Source organism: Pelophylax lessonae, assembly GCF_965119305.1.
Source record: "Pelophylax lessonae genome assembly, chromosome: 6".
NCBI classification, from domain to species: Eukaryota; Metazoa; Chordata; class Amphibia; order Anura; family Ranidae; genus Pelophylax; species Pelophylax lessonae.
Window position 1 is genome coordinate 331,115,894 of NC_138773.1, and position 17,476 is coordinate 331,133,369.

Here is a 17,476-nt window from a genome sequence, read left to right on the forward strand (position 1 = left end):
AAATGCGCAAAATGTAAGCAAGTTGCTTCCCTGGAAGCTCAGGTCCTGAATCTAGGGAAGCAGCTGGCAACACTGAGACGAATGTCCATACCGGAGGAGAGCCAGGATCGTACCAGTCAGGTGCAGGCAGGGGTCTGCACAGAGGTGGGCGGAGTATCGGAGGTGCAGGCATCAGAGCAGAGTAGAGGTGTGACAGTTAGGAGGGGTAGAAGGGGACAAGGCAAGGAGGCTGATCCTGGGCTGGAGCACCCCAATAGATACGCCCCGTTGTGTGATGTTGGGGAAACCAGTCAGGGACCAGCATTGCTGGAGCAGAGGGACGCCCCTAGCTGCCAGGGGAAGAACTCCTCCAGTGAGCCTGGGAGAAAGGGAAAGGAAAGACAGGTGCTGGTGGTAGGGGACTCAATAGAAGGACAGATAGTGGAAGGACAGATAGAAAGATCAAAAGGACAGATAGTGTAATCTGTGACAAAGACCGTGTGTGCCGAACAGTCTGTTATTTGCCGGGCGCTCGGGTTCGGCACATCGCGGATCGGGTGAACAGATTATTGGGTGGGGCTGGGGAAGACCCAGCTGTCATGGTACACGTGGGTACCAATGACATAGGCAGAGGAAGATGGAGAGTCCTAAACGATTTCAGGGACTTAGGCACTAAGTTGAGGACTAGGACCTCCAAGGTAGTATTTTCCGAAATACTACCTGTACCTCGAGCCACACCAGAGAGGCAGCAGGAGATTAGGGAAGTTAACGAGTGGCTGAGGAGCTGGTGTAGTAAGGAGGGTTTCGGGTTCCTGGAGAACTGGGCCGACTTCTCAGTTGGCCACCGGCTCTTTGGTAGGGACGGATTGCACCTAAATGGGGAGGGTGCAGCCGTACTGGGGGAGAGGATGGCCACAGAGTTAGAGGGGCTTTTAAACTAGGTGACGGGGGGGAGGGTACAGATGTAGAATTAGCCAATGGAAAGCAAGATTCAGAGGGCAGAAATGGGGGCATTAGCGGTAGGGTGTTCGGAGCTCCTATACCCAGGGTGGGTATGGGGAAAAATCAAGAGAGCAGCCTAATAACAACAAATGAGGATATATGTAACCGATCAAAATTAAGAGGTTTTGTATACCAATGCCAGAAGCCTGGCCAACAAGATGGGAGAGCTGGAGCTGCTGATGTTTGAGGAGGACTTAGATATTGTGGGGATAACTGAGACTTGGTTTGACAGCTCTCATGACTGGATGGCGACCATTCAGGGGTATTCCCTTTATCGCAGGGATAGAGAAGGTAAAAAAGGGGGAGGGGTATGTCTGTATATTAAGAACAGTATACAGGTAAATATGAGGGATGACATTAATAATGGAGCTATGGATGAGGCAGAATCCCTATGGGTAGAGCTTCAAAGGGAAGGCACGGTGGGGAAGGTAATATTGGGCGTATGCTATAGGCCCCCCAACCAGGGTGAGGAGGGTGAGGCGGACCTCATGTTACAGATAGGATTGGCAGCAAGGATGGGAAATGTCATTATAATGGGGGACTTTAATTATCCGGATATAGACTGGGCAGAAGGAACCGCGCACTCAGCCAAGGCTAGGCAGTTCCTAAATGTTTTGCAGGACAATTTCATGGGTCAGATGGTGAATGCACCGACAAGAAGCAATGCGGTACTTGACCTACTGATTACCAACAATACAGACCTGCTCACGGATATAGAAATACGGGACAACTTAGGAAACAGTGACCATAGGTCAATTGGTTTCAGTATTAATTACAGTTATAGGAAGCAGAGGGGTAATATAAGGACACTGAATTTCAAAAGAGCCAATTTCCCTAAACTGCGCTCGCTGCTAGAAAATATCAAATGGGATAGAACCCTGGGAACAAAGAACACGGAGGAAAAATGGGAGTGCTTCAAGAGCATACTTAACAAGGGGATTGGCCAGTGCATTCCAAAGGGAAATAAATTTAAAAGAGCAAAACTAAACCCTGGGTGGCTAAACTCCAACATAAAAATGTATATTAGTGCTAAAGAAAAGGCCTTCAAAAAATACAAGACTGAGGGGTCATTGGCAGCATTTAAGCATTACAAAGAGTGTAATAAGAAATGTAAAGACGAAATCAGGGCGGCTAAAATAGAACATGAGAGACATATAGCGGAGGAGAGTAAAAAGAACCCCAAGAAGTTCTTTAAGTATATAAACAGTAGGAAAGTGAGGCCAGAACACATTGGCCCCATAAAAGATGATAAAGGAAATATGGCCACAGAGGACAGAGAAAAGGCAGAAGTGTTAAATAATTTCTTCTCTTCAGTCTTCACAAAAGAATTGGCGGGGCTACACGAACCTTGCTTGTAAGGCCGAACTAAATAATACACCTCAGGAAGTGCCGCCATGGCTAACAGAAGATAGACTTAGAGCTAAACTAGAGAAACTTAACATAAATAAATCACCGGGACCGGATGGCTTGCACCCGAGGGTTCTTAATGAGCTCAGCCAGGTGATTGCCAGACCACTATTCTTGATCTTTAAGGATAGTTTACAGACGGGTTTGGTGCCAGCTGATTGGAAAAAAGCCAACGTGGTACCAATATTTAAAAAGGAGCCGAGATGTATCTCGGGTAACTATAGGCCGGTCAGCCTAACATCAGTAGTCTGCAAAATTTTGGAGGGGATGTTAAGGGACCACATACAAGACGTTAGTAATGAAAACGGTATTATAAGTAATAATCAGCATGGATTCATGAAAAATTGTTCGTGCCAAACCAATCTATTACCCTTCTACGATGAAGTGAGCTGCCACCTAGATAAAGGAAAGCCTGTGGATGTGGTGTATCTGGATAAATGAAGGCTGTGGATGTGGTGTATCTGGACTTTGCAAAGGCCTTTGACACCGTTCCCCACAAACGCTTACTGTACAAACTAAGGAAGGTAGGTATGGACCATAAGGTGAGTACCTGGATAGAGAACTGGCTCCAGGGGAGAGTCCAGAGGGTGGTGATTAATGGGGAGTACTCGGATTGGGCGGGTGTGGAAAGTGGGGTCCCCCAGGGTTCTGTCCTGGGACCAATCCTGTTTAATTTATTCATAAATGATCTAGAGGAGGGGATATCTAGTACAATCTCAGTATTTGCGGATGATACTAAATTAGGCATGCCATTATCTTCTATACAGGATGTGGTAACCTTACAAGCGCACCTGAACAAAATAACGGGGTGGGCAACTACATGGCAGATGAGGTTTAATGTTGAAAAATGTAAAGTAATGCACTTGGGGGCCAGAAACCAGAAAGCAATCTACTCACTAGGGGGGGGGGGGGGGTGGGAAACCTCTGGGTGAGTCTAGGATGGAAAAGGACCTGGGGGTACTGGTAGACAACAAGCTTGGCAGTGGCATGCAACGGCAAGCCGCCGCAAGCAAAGCCAACAGAATACTGGGATGTATAAAAAAGGGGATTCACTCCAGAAATAAAGAGATTATTCTCCCACTCTACAAGACTCTGGTCCGGCCACATCTGGAGTATGCTGTCCAGTTCTGGGCACCGGTCCTCAGGAAGGATGTGCTGGAACTGGAGAAAGTCCAGAGAAGGGCAACAAAAATAATTAGGGGGATGGAGGACATCAGCTATGAGGAAAGACTACAAGCACTGAACCTATTCTCTCTGGAGAAGAGACGCTTGAGGGGGGATATGATATCAATGTACAAATACTGTACTGGTGACCCGTGCATAAGGAACAAACTATTCAGAGAAAGGGAATACAATAAGACACGTGGCCACTCACTAAAACTAGAGGAAAGGCGGTTTAACCTTAAAGTGCGTAAGGGGTTCTTCACTGTAAGAGCGGTAAGGATGTGGAATTCTCTTCCACAAGCAGTCGTATCAGCAGGGAGTATCGATAGTTTCAAAAAACTACTAGATGGGCACCTTAGAGACCACAACATACAGGGGTATACAATGTACAACATACAGGGGTATACAATGTACGGTTAAAAGCAAACACACACACATCATAGGTTGAACTGGATGGACTGATGTCTTTTTTCAACCTCACTAACTATGTAACTATGAATTTAATTTGTTGGTTGAGTGGCAGCCAATGGAGGGATTGGCAAAGAGGGGTAGCAGACACAGAGCGGTTTGCAAGGTGGACGAGCCTGGCAGCAGCGTTCATGATGGACTGAAGGGGGGAGGAGTCTTTTTAAAGGTAAGCCAATGAGAAGGGAGTTGCAGTAATCGAGACGAGAGATAACCAGGGAGTGGATTTGAAGCTTTGTGGTATCATTGGTTAGGAAGGGACGTATCTTGTAGATGTTGCGGAGGTTGAGGCGGCAAGCTTTGGACAGTGACTGGATGTGTGGCCGAAAGGATAGTTCAGAGTCCAGGATTATACCTTGGCATGGGTGGACGGGTTGATAGTTGTGCCGTTGATGTTGACAGAGAAATCAGGGGAGGAGGACCATGGGGGAGGAAATATCATGAGCTCGGTTTTGGATAGGTTGAGTTTGAGGAAGTGATGTGACATCCAGGCTGATATGTCTGTTAGTAAGCTGGTGATGCGTGAGGAGACTGAAGGAGAGAGCTGAGGGGTGGAGAGATAGATTTGGGTGTCGTCAGCGTAGAGATGATATTGAAAGCCGTAGGAGGCAATCAGCTGACCCAGGGAGGAGGTGTAGATTGAGAAAAGGATTGGTCCAAGGACAGAACCTTGGGGGACCCTGACAGAGAAAGGAAGAGGAGAGGAGGTAGTAGATTTGTAAGAAGCACTGAAGGTGCATTGGGATAGGTAGGATGAGAACCAGTGAAGAATACAGTCACGGAGGCCAAAGGAGTGGAGTTGGCCAAAGGAGTGGAGTTTTTTTTGTTGAGGAGGGGGTGGTCTACTGTCTCAAAGGCAGCAGAGAGGTCCAGGAGGAATAGTACAGAATAGTGTCCATTTGTGTTAGCTGTTAGTAGGTTGTTTGTGAGTTTAAGGAGAGCAGTTTCAGTGGAATTTTGAGAGCAAAATCAGGACTGAAGGGGATCAAGAAGATTGTTCTTAGTCCGATGGTCGCTCAGTTGGTTGTAGACCAATCATTCAAGGAGTTTGGAAGAGAAGGGGAGTAAGGAGATGGGGCATAGGTTGTGAAGGTTGGTGGGATCCAGTGAGGGATTTTTAAGGATGGGAGTGACTAGCGCGTGTTTTCGAGAATTAGGGAAGGTGCCAGAAGAGGGGGAGAGGTTGAAGATGTGAGTTAGAGAGCACAGAATAGAGTCAGAGGGTGAGCGTAGCATGTGCGAGGGAGCAGGATCCAGGGGGCAGGTGGTTAGACGGTTGTTAGATAAAAGTACAGCAACCTTGTTAATACTAGCAGGGTGGAGCGAGGGAAGTAATGATTGTACCTGTGGATATGGGTTGTTAAGTAGGGGAGGTTTCTGCATATTGGAGATCTCCTCGCGAATTGTATCGATCTTATTTTTGAAGTGATTGGCGATCTCCGGGGCAGTGAGCGAGTTAGAGGGTGGAGTTGGTGGAGGACAGAGTAGAGAGTTAAAGGTAGAGAAGAGATGACGGGGACTAGAAGAGAATGTTTGGATGAGCGTGATAAATTAGGTTTGCTTGGCAGTGAGGAGGCAGGAATAGTATTTTAGGAGGGCATTATTGGTTGAAGTATTCCAGGGACTTAGTCTTACGCCACAGGCGCTCAAGCGCACGGCTACGTTTTCTGAGACTTCTGGTGTCGTCTGTTTGCCAGGGTTATAGCTGCCGGTGCTGAATTCTGCGTGTAGTGGGGGGGAGCGAGCTTGTCTAGGGAGGATGACAGCAAGCTGTTATAGATGGAAGTGGCTAGGTTGGGGCATGACGGGGGTAAGATTTTGTCATATAGATGGTCAGTAGCAGAGTAGAGCATAGAAGGGTTGAGGTGACGAAGGTTTCTACTGGTAACTGTTAGGCGGTTGGAGGGAGAGGAGGTGGAAGATAGGGAGAGTGCAAAACTAATAAGGTGGTGATCAGAGAGTGGGAGAGGTTTGCTGGAGAGGTTGCAGGGAGTGCATAGATAGGAGAAGACAAGGTCAAGGGTGTTGCCATTGGAGTGTGTAGGAGACTGTATCCATTGCTTCAGGTCAAGAGATGAGGTTAGGCTGAGAAGTTTAGAAGCAGTAGTAGTATTGGCATTAACAGGGATGTTGAAGTCACCAAGAATGATTGTGGGGATTTCAGAAGAGAGGAAGTAGGGTAGCCAGGCAGAAAAGTCATCAAGGAAGGTTGATACTGGTCCAGGGGGCCGGTAGATGACAGCGATTCCTAAAGAAACAGGAGAAAATAAACGAATGCAATGCACCTCAAAAGAGGAGAATGTCAGAGAGGGAGGTGGGTGAAGTACCTGATAGTGGCTGTATGGGGCTAGAAGGATTCTCACTCCACCTGGTCTAGGGGAGTGAGTCCAGAGGAGGCCACCATGGGAGAGGGAAGCAGGAGAAGTCGTATCGGAATTATGAAGCCAGGTTTCGGTGATGGCGAGTAGGTTAAAGGAATTTGTGATGAATAGGTCGTGGAGGGAGGTGAGTTTGTTACAGACGGAGCAGGCGTTCCAGAGGGCACAGGAGAAGGGGAGGCTGGTATAGGAAGAAGAGGAATAGAGACTAGGTTCTGTAAGTTGCGGCTTCTGGCAGAGGGTGTAGGGTGGTGGGAGCGTAGTGAAAAGCCAAATGGAGGCCCTGGGTTTGGGGATATGTCACCAGAGAGAAGGGTGAGGGAGATAATGTGGGAGTGCGATTTATATGAAGGGACATGCCCCAGAGTCCTGGACATTTTCTTAGTGTGTGGATGTAAAAGTAGCAAGAGTTGGTAGGAGCAGTAATAGGGAGAGGACAGCCTTTGAGTTCCCTGCAGCCTCTTCTGCGTCTTCTCTTGCATGTGCCTTGGTTTTTAAAATAAAATGGCCACCTCGGTGGGACACTGGAAGACTAAGAAGAGCCTCTCTATTATATCTGCATGCTTTATTGGCTTTACAGCTGAGGTAAAAAAAGTTACAAGCTTTCAAAATAGGAACGAAATCATGTCAATGTAAATGTTAACCCTTTATCATATCATGTTTTGTTTGCTGTTACTACGGCATACCCAGTTCCAGGCTTACCCTCTTCTGTGTAGAAACGTGATCTATCACCATAAAGGGTCTCTTCAGGGTTTGAGAGAGGAGCCTTTTTGGCAGGGCTCAAAGGTTCGGACTCGGCCATCATCAGCTCAAAGCAGTCATGAGGGAGATAAAACAATTGATCATCTCTCACTTCCCCTTCTAGAGCCTGCTCCGGTACTAGGAGTAAACGGATAGGATTCTACACACTGCATCATTCGATTGTGATATGGTCACTACTCAACAGGGTACATTCATACACCGATATCCAAACTGAGGAGATGTGTCTGCAGGGTCGGCGCTCCCGCTAGGCGAACTAGGCAGCCGCCTAGGGCGCACTGCTACCTAGACTAGCTGGGAGGGTGCAGGCCGGCCCGGATGGATCATCATGTAGATGTAATTTCCCGGGTCCAATGACAGCCGCGGCCGGTGCGGCTCTGCCTGAATAGTGCTGTGCTGACTGTGAGGATCTCCCTTCTAGTAGTTCACTTTCCAGTGTGCAGTGGAGAGGGGAGGGCCCTCCTTAGTTGCCAATTGTCCCGATCTGGGGAGCAGCAGATCAGGCAGTGCTTGGGTACACTCGCTCCTACTCCTGCAGAACATGCCTGAGGCGGAACCTGCTGAGGAATTTTGATTGGGCTGGACTCAGGGAGGGGGTGTGGCCAGCCTTGAAGGTGATGGTGTCCATTCTGCGTTCTGGTGCGAGGCTAAAGCTGCATGGAGAGACCTTGTGAGAGACTGGAGCACACGGTGGAGGATTCCAGGTTGGTAATGTGTAGCAGTTTGAGCTTCTCTTAATTCAACAGATCTGGTAGGCAGCAAAATGTGACACTATGGAGACACTGAGGTTCCCTGGATTTCAGTTAAGGGTGTGTGCACACCTCCACCCTTAACTAAAATCCAGGGAACCTCAATGTCTCCACCGCCAGCCAGTGTAACACTTGTTCTCAGTGATCAAGATTACAGTTTTTATTATTGTTACTAGGACATTAGGCTGCCAATGGAGATGTTCCTAATATGTATGAAGATGTAAAACATTGGTAAAGTCACCATATATACTCTCTCCTTGGTTTGAAAAATGAATAATCCACCCTTTGTGGGTACTTAAAGCGGAGTTCCACCCCCCTCCCCCCCAAAAAAAAAATTAAAAGTCAGCAGCTACACATACTGTAGCTGCTGACTTTTAATTATAGGACACTTATCTGTCCTGGAGTCCAGCGATGTTGGCACCGCAGTTGATGTTTCCATCAGCTGTCGGGTGCTGCTGCCGCAATTGCCAGTAAGGGAACCCGGCAGTGGACCAAGTGTCCCATAAAAAAGTCATGGTTTATTCCAAGCGAGTTAAAAGCATAACACGGTGCTGCACAGTGTTGAACAGGCACAGGCTTCAGGCAGGAGGAATGTACCGGAGGACCCAGATGTAGATGAGGTCCGAGACAGGAGACCGTTGGCCGCAGCAGAACAATATTTGGTTCAGATGGTGTCAAGCGTGTGTGGTGACAACCAGGTGAGGAGTAGAAAGACAAGTGTGTCTTCCTACAGTCAAGCATGGTGGAGTGTCATGGTCTGGGGCTGCATGAGTGCTGCCGGCACTGGGGAGCTACAGTTCATTGAGGGAACCATGAATGCCAACATATACTGTGACATACTGAAGCAGAGCATGATCCCCTCCCTTCAGAGACTGGGGGGCAGGGCAGTATTCCAACATAACGACCCCAAACACCTCCAAGATGACCACTTCCTTGCTAAAGAAGCTGAGGGTAAAAGTGATGGACTGACCAAGCATGTCTCCAGACCTAAACCCTATTGAGCATCTGTGGGTGTCCTCAAACAGAAGGTGGAGGAGTGCAAGGTCTCTAACATCCACCAGCTCTGTGATGTCATCATGGAGGAGGGGAAGAGGACTCCAGTGGCAACCTGTGAAGCTCTGGTGAACTCCATGCCCAAGAGGGTTAAGGCAGTGCTGGAAAATAATGGTGGCCATACAAAATATTGACACTTTGGGCCCAATTTGGACATTTCCACTTAGGGGTGTACTCACTTTTGTTGCCATCGGTTTAGACATTAATGGCTGTGTGTTGAGTTATTTTGAGGGGACAGTAAATTTACACTGTTATACAAGCTGTACACTCACTACTTTACATTGTAGCAAAGTGTCATTTCTTCAGTGTTGTCACATGAAAAGATAGAATCAAATATTTACAAAAATGTGAGGGGTGTACTTACTTACGTCTATTTCCCAAAGACAAACTCTGGATATGACGCTGAGCACGTGCACTCAACTTCTTTGGTGGACCATGGTGAGGCCTGTTCTGAGTGGAACCTGTCCTGTTAAACTGCTGTATGGTCTTGGCCACCGTGCTGCAGCTCAGTTTCAGGGTCTTGGCAATCTTCTTATAGCCTAGGCCATCTTTATGTAGAGCAACAATTCTTTTTTTCAGATCCTCAGAGAGTTCTTTGCCATGAGGTGCCATGTTGAACTTCCAGTGACCAGTATGAGAGAGTGAGAGCGATAACACCAAATGTAACACACCTGCTCCCCATTCACACCTGAGACCTTGTAACACTAACTAACTAACACTAACGAGTCACATGACACCGGGAGGGAAAATGGCTAAGTTGGCACAATTTGGACATTGTCACTTAGGGGTGTACTGACATTTGTTGCCAGCGGTTTAGACATTAATGACTGTGTGTTGAGTTATTTTGAGGGGACAGTAAATTTACACTGTTATACAAGCTGTACACTCACTACTTTACATTGTAGCAAAGTGTAATTTCTTCAGTGTTGTCACATGAAAAGATAGAATGGAAGGGGTGTACTTACTTTTGTGAAATACTTTATATCAAAAAGTGCAGCGCTGAAAAAATATTGATGCATAAAAATTGATATATATGTGACAAATTAATCATAAAGTGCAAGGTGCTAACATAGCATAAACATAACACTAAAGTCCAAATGAGAAAATAAAGTCCATAATAAACAATGGTGGAGAGTGAAGTTGAGAAGAAAATCCCGATGTGAACTCCGTGATATATAATATTCCTGCCACAATACGTGTTTACATCACCACCGTGTACCATCCACCGGTCACATAAATTCACTGCTCACCAGATAATGGGGACTCGGATACCATGAGCACTGAGTCAACTGCGAACATATATATATACACATTAATTTTATTTATAATCTACATTGTTTTCAAGATGGAGAAGATCCAAAACCGATATCTGTCAGAAATCTTCCAGTACAAGAAAGGGGCAAAACCATCAAAGAAAACAGGCCAGTTATATCAGATTGTCCCCAGACAGTTCACAAGGCTTGTCTGTGATGTCGGATTTCAGAGGATTTTCAGCAATCTTGAAGGTGAGTTTTGGAGATCATTACATTTATGTGAAGGGTGATCTGCTGTATATTAAATTGTCCTCATAAGTTTACTCACCCCTGGCAGAATTTGTTAAATGTCACCCATTTTTGCTGCATCAGTGTCACAAAACAGCATGCTTGCAACATTCCAAATAGCACCCAGAAAACTTGTACACAAACATCAGTGACAGTGACATGAAAAACACTTCCTATGAATACAATTTCTGAATGCAGCAAAGTTATGCATACCACTGTATCAGACACAAACCACACCCCCAACCAAATGATCTTTGTTCCTCAGGGGGCTAACAAAATCAAACTGATAGAGGAGCTCATCACACGGGCCTCATTCACAACTATCATTAAAGACTGGGACACTTCACTGATGCTGAAAAAGGCAATACATGATATTAGAAACTAAAAGGTGTGCACACTGTTGAGCAGGACCATGTTATTTTTTTCTTTATTGCTATAGCTTGTTTTTTTGGTTAAAGTGGTTGTAAAGTTCAGACATAAAATTTTAACAAAGCACATCCCTCTATAGAGCAGGGGTGGGGAACCTTTTCTCTGGAAAGGGCCATTTGGGTATTTATAAAATCATTTGGGGGCCGTGCAAAATTATCAACTTAAAAATGTTCCTGTTATATTTGGTCAAACATTTAATTAACTCACCCCTAATGTGATGGCTGCAACTGCTTCTCTTTGGTGAGGTGTGTGATGTTAGCTGATATTGATGATGTTGCTGCTCGCAACAGGTTTTCCGGGTTTGCGTCGGTCAGTCTGGAGCGCACTCGACTCTTTGTGGTGTTAAGTTGTGAAAAGAACTGCTGGCGGGTACTGCTGGTGGGTATAGCTGGCTTGTACTGTGCTGTGGGTACTGCTGGCTCAGCCTGGTACTACTGGCTAGTACTGCTGGCTGATACTGCTTTAAACTAGGAGACGGGGGGAGGGCTCAGAAGTAGAATCAGTCAGGAGGGAGCAAAGGACTGAAGGCAGCTGTAGGGTCAGCAGCGACAGTAGGTCCACAATGCCAATTGGCGGGTCTGTGCGGGAAAACCTCAGACCAAACAGGAATAAACATAACCACCAATCACGTTTAACTTCCGTAAAACTAAGAGGGGTATATGCTAATGCCAGGAGCCTAGCTAATAAAATGGATGAGTTGGAAATGTTAGTACAGGAGGAGGACATAGACCTTGTGGGAATAACAGAGACTTGGTTCGACCCCTCACATGACTGGCTGGCAAATATCCAAGGGTATTCGGTGTACCGGAAGGACAGGGTAGGAAAAAGAGGGGGAGGGGTATGTCTCTATGTCAAGAACAATATAAAGGTGATAGAGAGGAGTGACATTACGGATGGGATGAGCATGGATTTAGAATCCGTATGGGTAGAACTCCATAGGGAAGGAGAAAAGGGGAAAGTAATTGTGGGGGTTTGCTATAGGCCACCTAACCAAGGGGAGGAGGTAGAGCTGGAATTTATATCACTGTTGGGTAAAGTGGCAAAACTGGGATCAGTCATCGTATTGGGCGACTTCAATTATCCCGACATTGACTGGGTAGAGGGGACTACACACTCGCAGAAGGCCCGTCTATTCACGGAAACCTTACAGGATAATTACATGTCACAGTTGGTGGATTCTCCTACTAGAGAAAATCCAGTCCTGGATCTATTGATCACTAATGACCCAGACCTAATCTCGGAGGTTGGAGTCCAGGACAATCTGGGCTCTAGCGATCACAGGATGATCACATTTAGTGTAAATAACAATATAACAAAGCAAGTGGGGAACATAAGAACCCTAAACTTCAGAAGGGCAAACTTTCCAAAATTGTACTCATTGATGGAAAGGGTAAACTGGGACCAAACCCTGGGATCCCTGACCACAGAGGAAAAATGGGAATGCTTTAGGAACATATTAAACAAATGGATCTCGCAGTGCATTCCTATGGGAAATAAATTTAGAAGAGACAAAGCCAAACCTGGCTGGCTAAACCGTAACGTTAAAAAACTTATTAGGGGAAAAAAATTGGCCTTTAAGAAATATAAATCAAAGGGCACAGTATCGGCCTTCCAGCAATACAAGGAGACAAATAAGAAAAATCAAGATGGCTAAAATCAACTTTGAGAGACAAATAGCAGAGGATAGTAAAAAAAACCCAAAGAAATTCTTTAAATATATCAACAGCAAAAAAACTAGGGCAGAGCATATTGCACACATAATTAATGATGATGGGGGGATGGTTACAGAGGACACTGAAAAAGCAACCGTGCTGAATGCTTTTTTCTCGTCAGTCTTTACGCAGGAAAAGGAGGGGTACACTGACCATGACTGTATGGGGTACACTGACCATGACTGTATGGGGTACACTGACCATGACTGTATGGAGTACACTGACCATGACTGTATGGGGCACACTGACCATGACTGTATGGGGTACACTGACCAGGACTGTATGGGGTACACTGACCATGACTGTATGGGGTACACTGACCATGACTGTATGGGGTACACTGACCATGACTGTATGGTTAGTAGTAATACACAGGACTTGCCACTATGGCTAACTGAGGGTGAAATCAGGGAAAGGCTGGATAAACTTAACACAAACAAATCACCAGGCCCGGATGGCGTACATCTGAGAGTACTCAAGGAACTCAGTATGGTTATATCTAGACCACTGTTCCTGATCTTTGCTGACAGTATTAGGACAGTAGATGTACCAGGGGATTGGAGGAAGGCTAACGTGATACCGATATTCAAAAAGGGCCAGAGGCATATCCCGGGAAATTATAGGCCGGTCAGCCTGACGTCAATAGTATGTAAACTTCTGGAGGGGATGATAAGGGACTATATTGTAGAGTTTGCTAAAGACAACAACATCATCAGCAGTAATCAGCACTGGTTTATAAATGGGCGTTCTTGTCAAACCAATCTATTAGCATTCTACGAGGAGGTGAGCTGTGAGCTAGATAGGGGCAGACCAGTGGATGTGGTGTACTTGGATTTCACTAAGACGTTTGATACAGTTCCCCACAAGCACTTAATTTATAAAATAAGGTCTGCAGGTATGGACAGCAGGGTTTGCCCTTGGATACGGAACTGGCTAAAAGGGCGTGTCCAAAGGGTGGTAATAAACAGCGCATACTCAGACTGGTCTGAGGTAGTAAGCGGGGTGCCCCAAGGCTCAGTCCTGGGACCAACCTTGTTCAATTTATTCATAAACAGCATTGAGGACGGGATCAGTAGTTCGATATCAGTTTTTGCAGATGACACAAAATTGGGCAGGGCAATAACTGCACAGCATGAAGCAGATATCCTACAGGATGACCTGGACAAAATAACGGAGTGGGCAACGACATGGCAAATGAGGTTTAATGTGGAGAAGTGTAAGGTTTTGCACTTGGGGACATAAAAAACATAAAAGCACAATACACGTTAGGAGGGGAACCCTTGGGAGAATCAAAAATGGAGAAGGATCTGGGTGTCTTGGTTGATGATAGATTAGGCAACAGCATGCAATGTCAAGCTGCAGCTGCCAAAGCCGGCAGAATATTAGCATGCATAAAGAAAGGGATGTATTCCAGAGATAAGACTATAATCCTTCCACTTTATAAAACTCTGGTCCGACCGCATCTGGAGTATTCTGTCCAGTTCTGGTCGCCAGCCCTCAGGAGGGATGTGTTGGAGCTGGAGAAAGTCCAGAGAAGGGCAACTAAACTAATTATGGGATTGGAGGACCTTAATTATGAAGAGCGTCTGCAATCGCTTGATTTATTCTCCCTGGAGAAGAGACGCCTGAGAGGGGACATGATAGCAATTTATAAATATCTTAATGGGGATCTCAGCTTAGAAAAAAAGCTGTTCATTCGAAGGAATTGCATGAGGACTCGAGGGCACACAATGCGATTAGAGGAGAAGTGTTTTAACCTCAGGCAACATGGGGGGTCCTTTACTGTTAGGGCTACAAGATTGTGGAATTCTCTACCACAAGAGGTGGTTTCTGCGGGAAGTATGGTGGCATTCAAAAGACTCTTAGACTTACATCTCAAGGATCAGAACATTCAGGGGTATGAGAGATGATTACAGTCACACACACCTACACAGGGGGAACTGGATGGACTATTGTCTTTATTCAACCTCACCTACTATGTAACTATGTAACTACTGCTGGCTCTGGCTGGTACTGCTGGCTCTGGCTGGTACTGCTGGTTCTGGCTGGTACTGCTGGCTCTGGCTGGTACTGCTGGTTCTGGCTGGTACTGCTGGCTCTGGCTGGTACTGCTGTGTGCTGCTGGTGGGAAATGCTGGCTAGCAGCGGCGCCGCGCTGGAGGAAGAGGCGATGTTTCCTGTATTGGTCACAGGCGGAGTGCATTTGATATCACTCCGGCTGTGACTCACTCCGACTGTCAGAACGGAGCTGGAACTATACAGGAAGCATCGGCTCCATTCTGACAGATCAGCTGAGAGACACAGACTCAGCTACACGGGGGGTCGGACCAAATGACTTTGAGTTGAGGGCCGCATACGGCCCCTGGGCCATAGGTTCCCCACCCCTTCTCTATAGTGTGTACTAAGTGAGCACTAAAGGCCCGTACACACGTACCGATCGTCGGCATACAAACGTCGGTGGACGAAGGATCTGCCGATTGTACGCGTGTTAGTATGGTGCCTCCGACAGATGTCTGCGCACAATCCGCGGACAAAAGTCTTTCGTGCAAACATGAAAATATTTGTATGCCGACACCAGAACGGACGATTGTTCGCCTGTCAGTACACAATTCGGCCGACAGACCGCAGATTTGCAAGACTGGGCATGCTCAGAAAATAGAAAACACAGGGAAAGTTAACCATTACATGACATCACTTCTGCAGTCGGCGGACAAAATTCTTGTGCTGTCCTTGTGCTGTCTTTGCACTTTTCAGCAGACACCGACATCCCGGGGAGAAAAGAGGAACATTTGTAAGCCGACCATCGGTACGTGTGTACGGGGCTTTAGTGTGATTTCTGTCTGCTGCCTCCTTCCTCTGCTGTCTGCATTTGTCACTTCTGACACCAAGAGATAAAAGGTGACAAGAGGGACTGCCAGCACACATCCTGTGATTGACCGCCTCAGCTCTGTCCCTGTGTGCTGTGTGAAGGGGGGGTCCCTTCCCTCCAAACAGCTCTCACTGAGCTTTGCAGAATGTGACTTCAGCGCTAGTACATACATATTCGTCAGCACACCATGGATCTTGTAAAAGCAGTCCAAAAGCTTTTTTGCAAAAAGGTTCATATCAGAAACAGTGCAACATTTCGGAGCCACGCAGGACCCCTTCGTAAGGTGTGTGCTGGTGGATGTACCCATTTTACACATGCCTTACGAAGGGGTCCTGCGTGGCTCCGAAATGTTGCACTGTTTCTGATATGAACCTTTTTGCAAAAAAGCTTTTGGACTGCTTTTACAAGATCCATGGTGTGCTGGTGAATAAGTATGTACCTGTGATAGTTCCAGTGACCAGCTGGTGATCGCTTCAGCACCCAATATATATGTGCCTATATCCTATATATTTACTGTGACTTCAGCGCTTTGTCCCTTTTTTCTGAAAGCTCAGACAAGCTGTAAAAAATTCTGGACTTTGAACGGCTGTATAAAAGAGAAGACTGCAGATAAACAGGTAAAACTTATATAGGAGGGTGTTTTTCATCTCTGTATCACCTGAGACCAGTCACTACGCTGGGAATATGGAGGTGTTTACAACCACTTTAACATTAAAAATGAAATAAATGTGTTTGGTCTGCTCACTTATTTTTTCTTTCATAATTTTCTTTTACAAATTCTGCCAGAGTGACGTAAATTTCTAAGCACAACCATAACCATGACCTGAAGATTGGGTACAGAGACACTCCACTGACATCTGAGTCAACATATAGAACTATCCATGACCTTTCAGGAATCCTCTCTGATCCATCACCTCCTATACACCATCTGATAATTGTGCACTACATATCCTTCTTATCTTTTCTTTAGATCCAAGGCCCGGGCAGGGGATTTACTTCACAGACAGTCCTAGAAGGGCTCTAGAAGTTTTCGAGACCCCAAAAGAGGAAGGAGGCCTCATCTATATCTTCCAGGCTGACGTTCTGATTGAGAATCCTGCTGAATGTAAAAAAGACACACCAGTTCTTGTTCCTAAAACGGCACTTCTCAAATCCAAACCCAATGACTTTATGGATTTGTGTGATAGTTTGGTAAATGTCAAACTATCACCTACTATCTATGTCATACCTGACAGTTTTCAAGCAAATCCGCTGTATCTGTTCACCTGCAGGCGGCAAAAGTCAGGTTCTTCCCGCCACTAATACATAGGGAAAGCAGAACTAGAAATCAGCCCCAGTGCCCCACTATTGTCACTAACATGCGGGAAGCCTCCCTTAAAATGGGTACATCCACCAAGCACTAATGACAGGTCCACTTTAATGCTTTTATTTTACCTACAACTGCCCAGTGACATGGATGAGTAATGACATCAGGAAAAGCTGTACGGGGCATGTTTATAAGTGTTGGTGAAATGGCTGCTTTAAATTTTCTTTTAGATTTTTCTTAATTTTTAGGAAGTTACACTGAAAATAAGTGTATACATGTTATATAGTCTTTATATGACCATCTGTATGGAAAACTAATGCAAATTTCTTTTTATTAAAATAGGACTTTTGGTCCCCCCCCCCCCCACAAAAAACAAAATCCCTTGAAGCCCATTGAGGGACATGAATTCTTAGACTGTTTGGTTATAATGCCATCTACAGGAGAAATAGACATCCACAGCAAAGCAGTACCAAAATGAGTCCCCCAATGGACTAAAAAAAAAAAAATAATAATTTTAGGGTGAGTACAAAAATCCTATTTTGTTTCTCATCTATTGAGGGACATGGGAATTCTTAGACTGTCCAGATGTCCAAAAGCAGTCTAACAGCTGGGTGGGCAACATAGCAAAAAAGGCTAAAAGGCCCAAAGAAAAAACAACAAAAT

General features: G+C 45.9%; 1 protein-coding gene across 1 annotated transcript in view; it reads left to right on the plus strand.

Moving 5' to 3' along the window:
- The window catches only part of PARP9 (poly(ADP-ribose) polymerase family member 9), a 144,781-nt gene extending 127,767 nt beyond the window's left edge, over nt 1-17,014 (plus strand). Inside the window, exons 8-9 of the mRNA XM_082261816.1 lie at nt 10,302-10,461; nt 16,478-17,014. Of these exons, the coding sequence (XP_082117942.1) occupies nt 10,302-10,461; nt 16,478-16,809 (492 nt within the window). The 3' untranslated portion in view covers nt 16,810-17,014. The remainder of the gene's footprint in view (nt 1-10,301; nt 10,462-16,477) is intronic.
- Nucleotides 17,015-17,476: the final 462 nt, after the last annotated feature.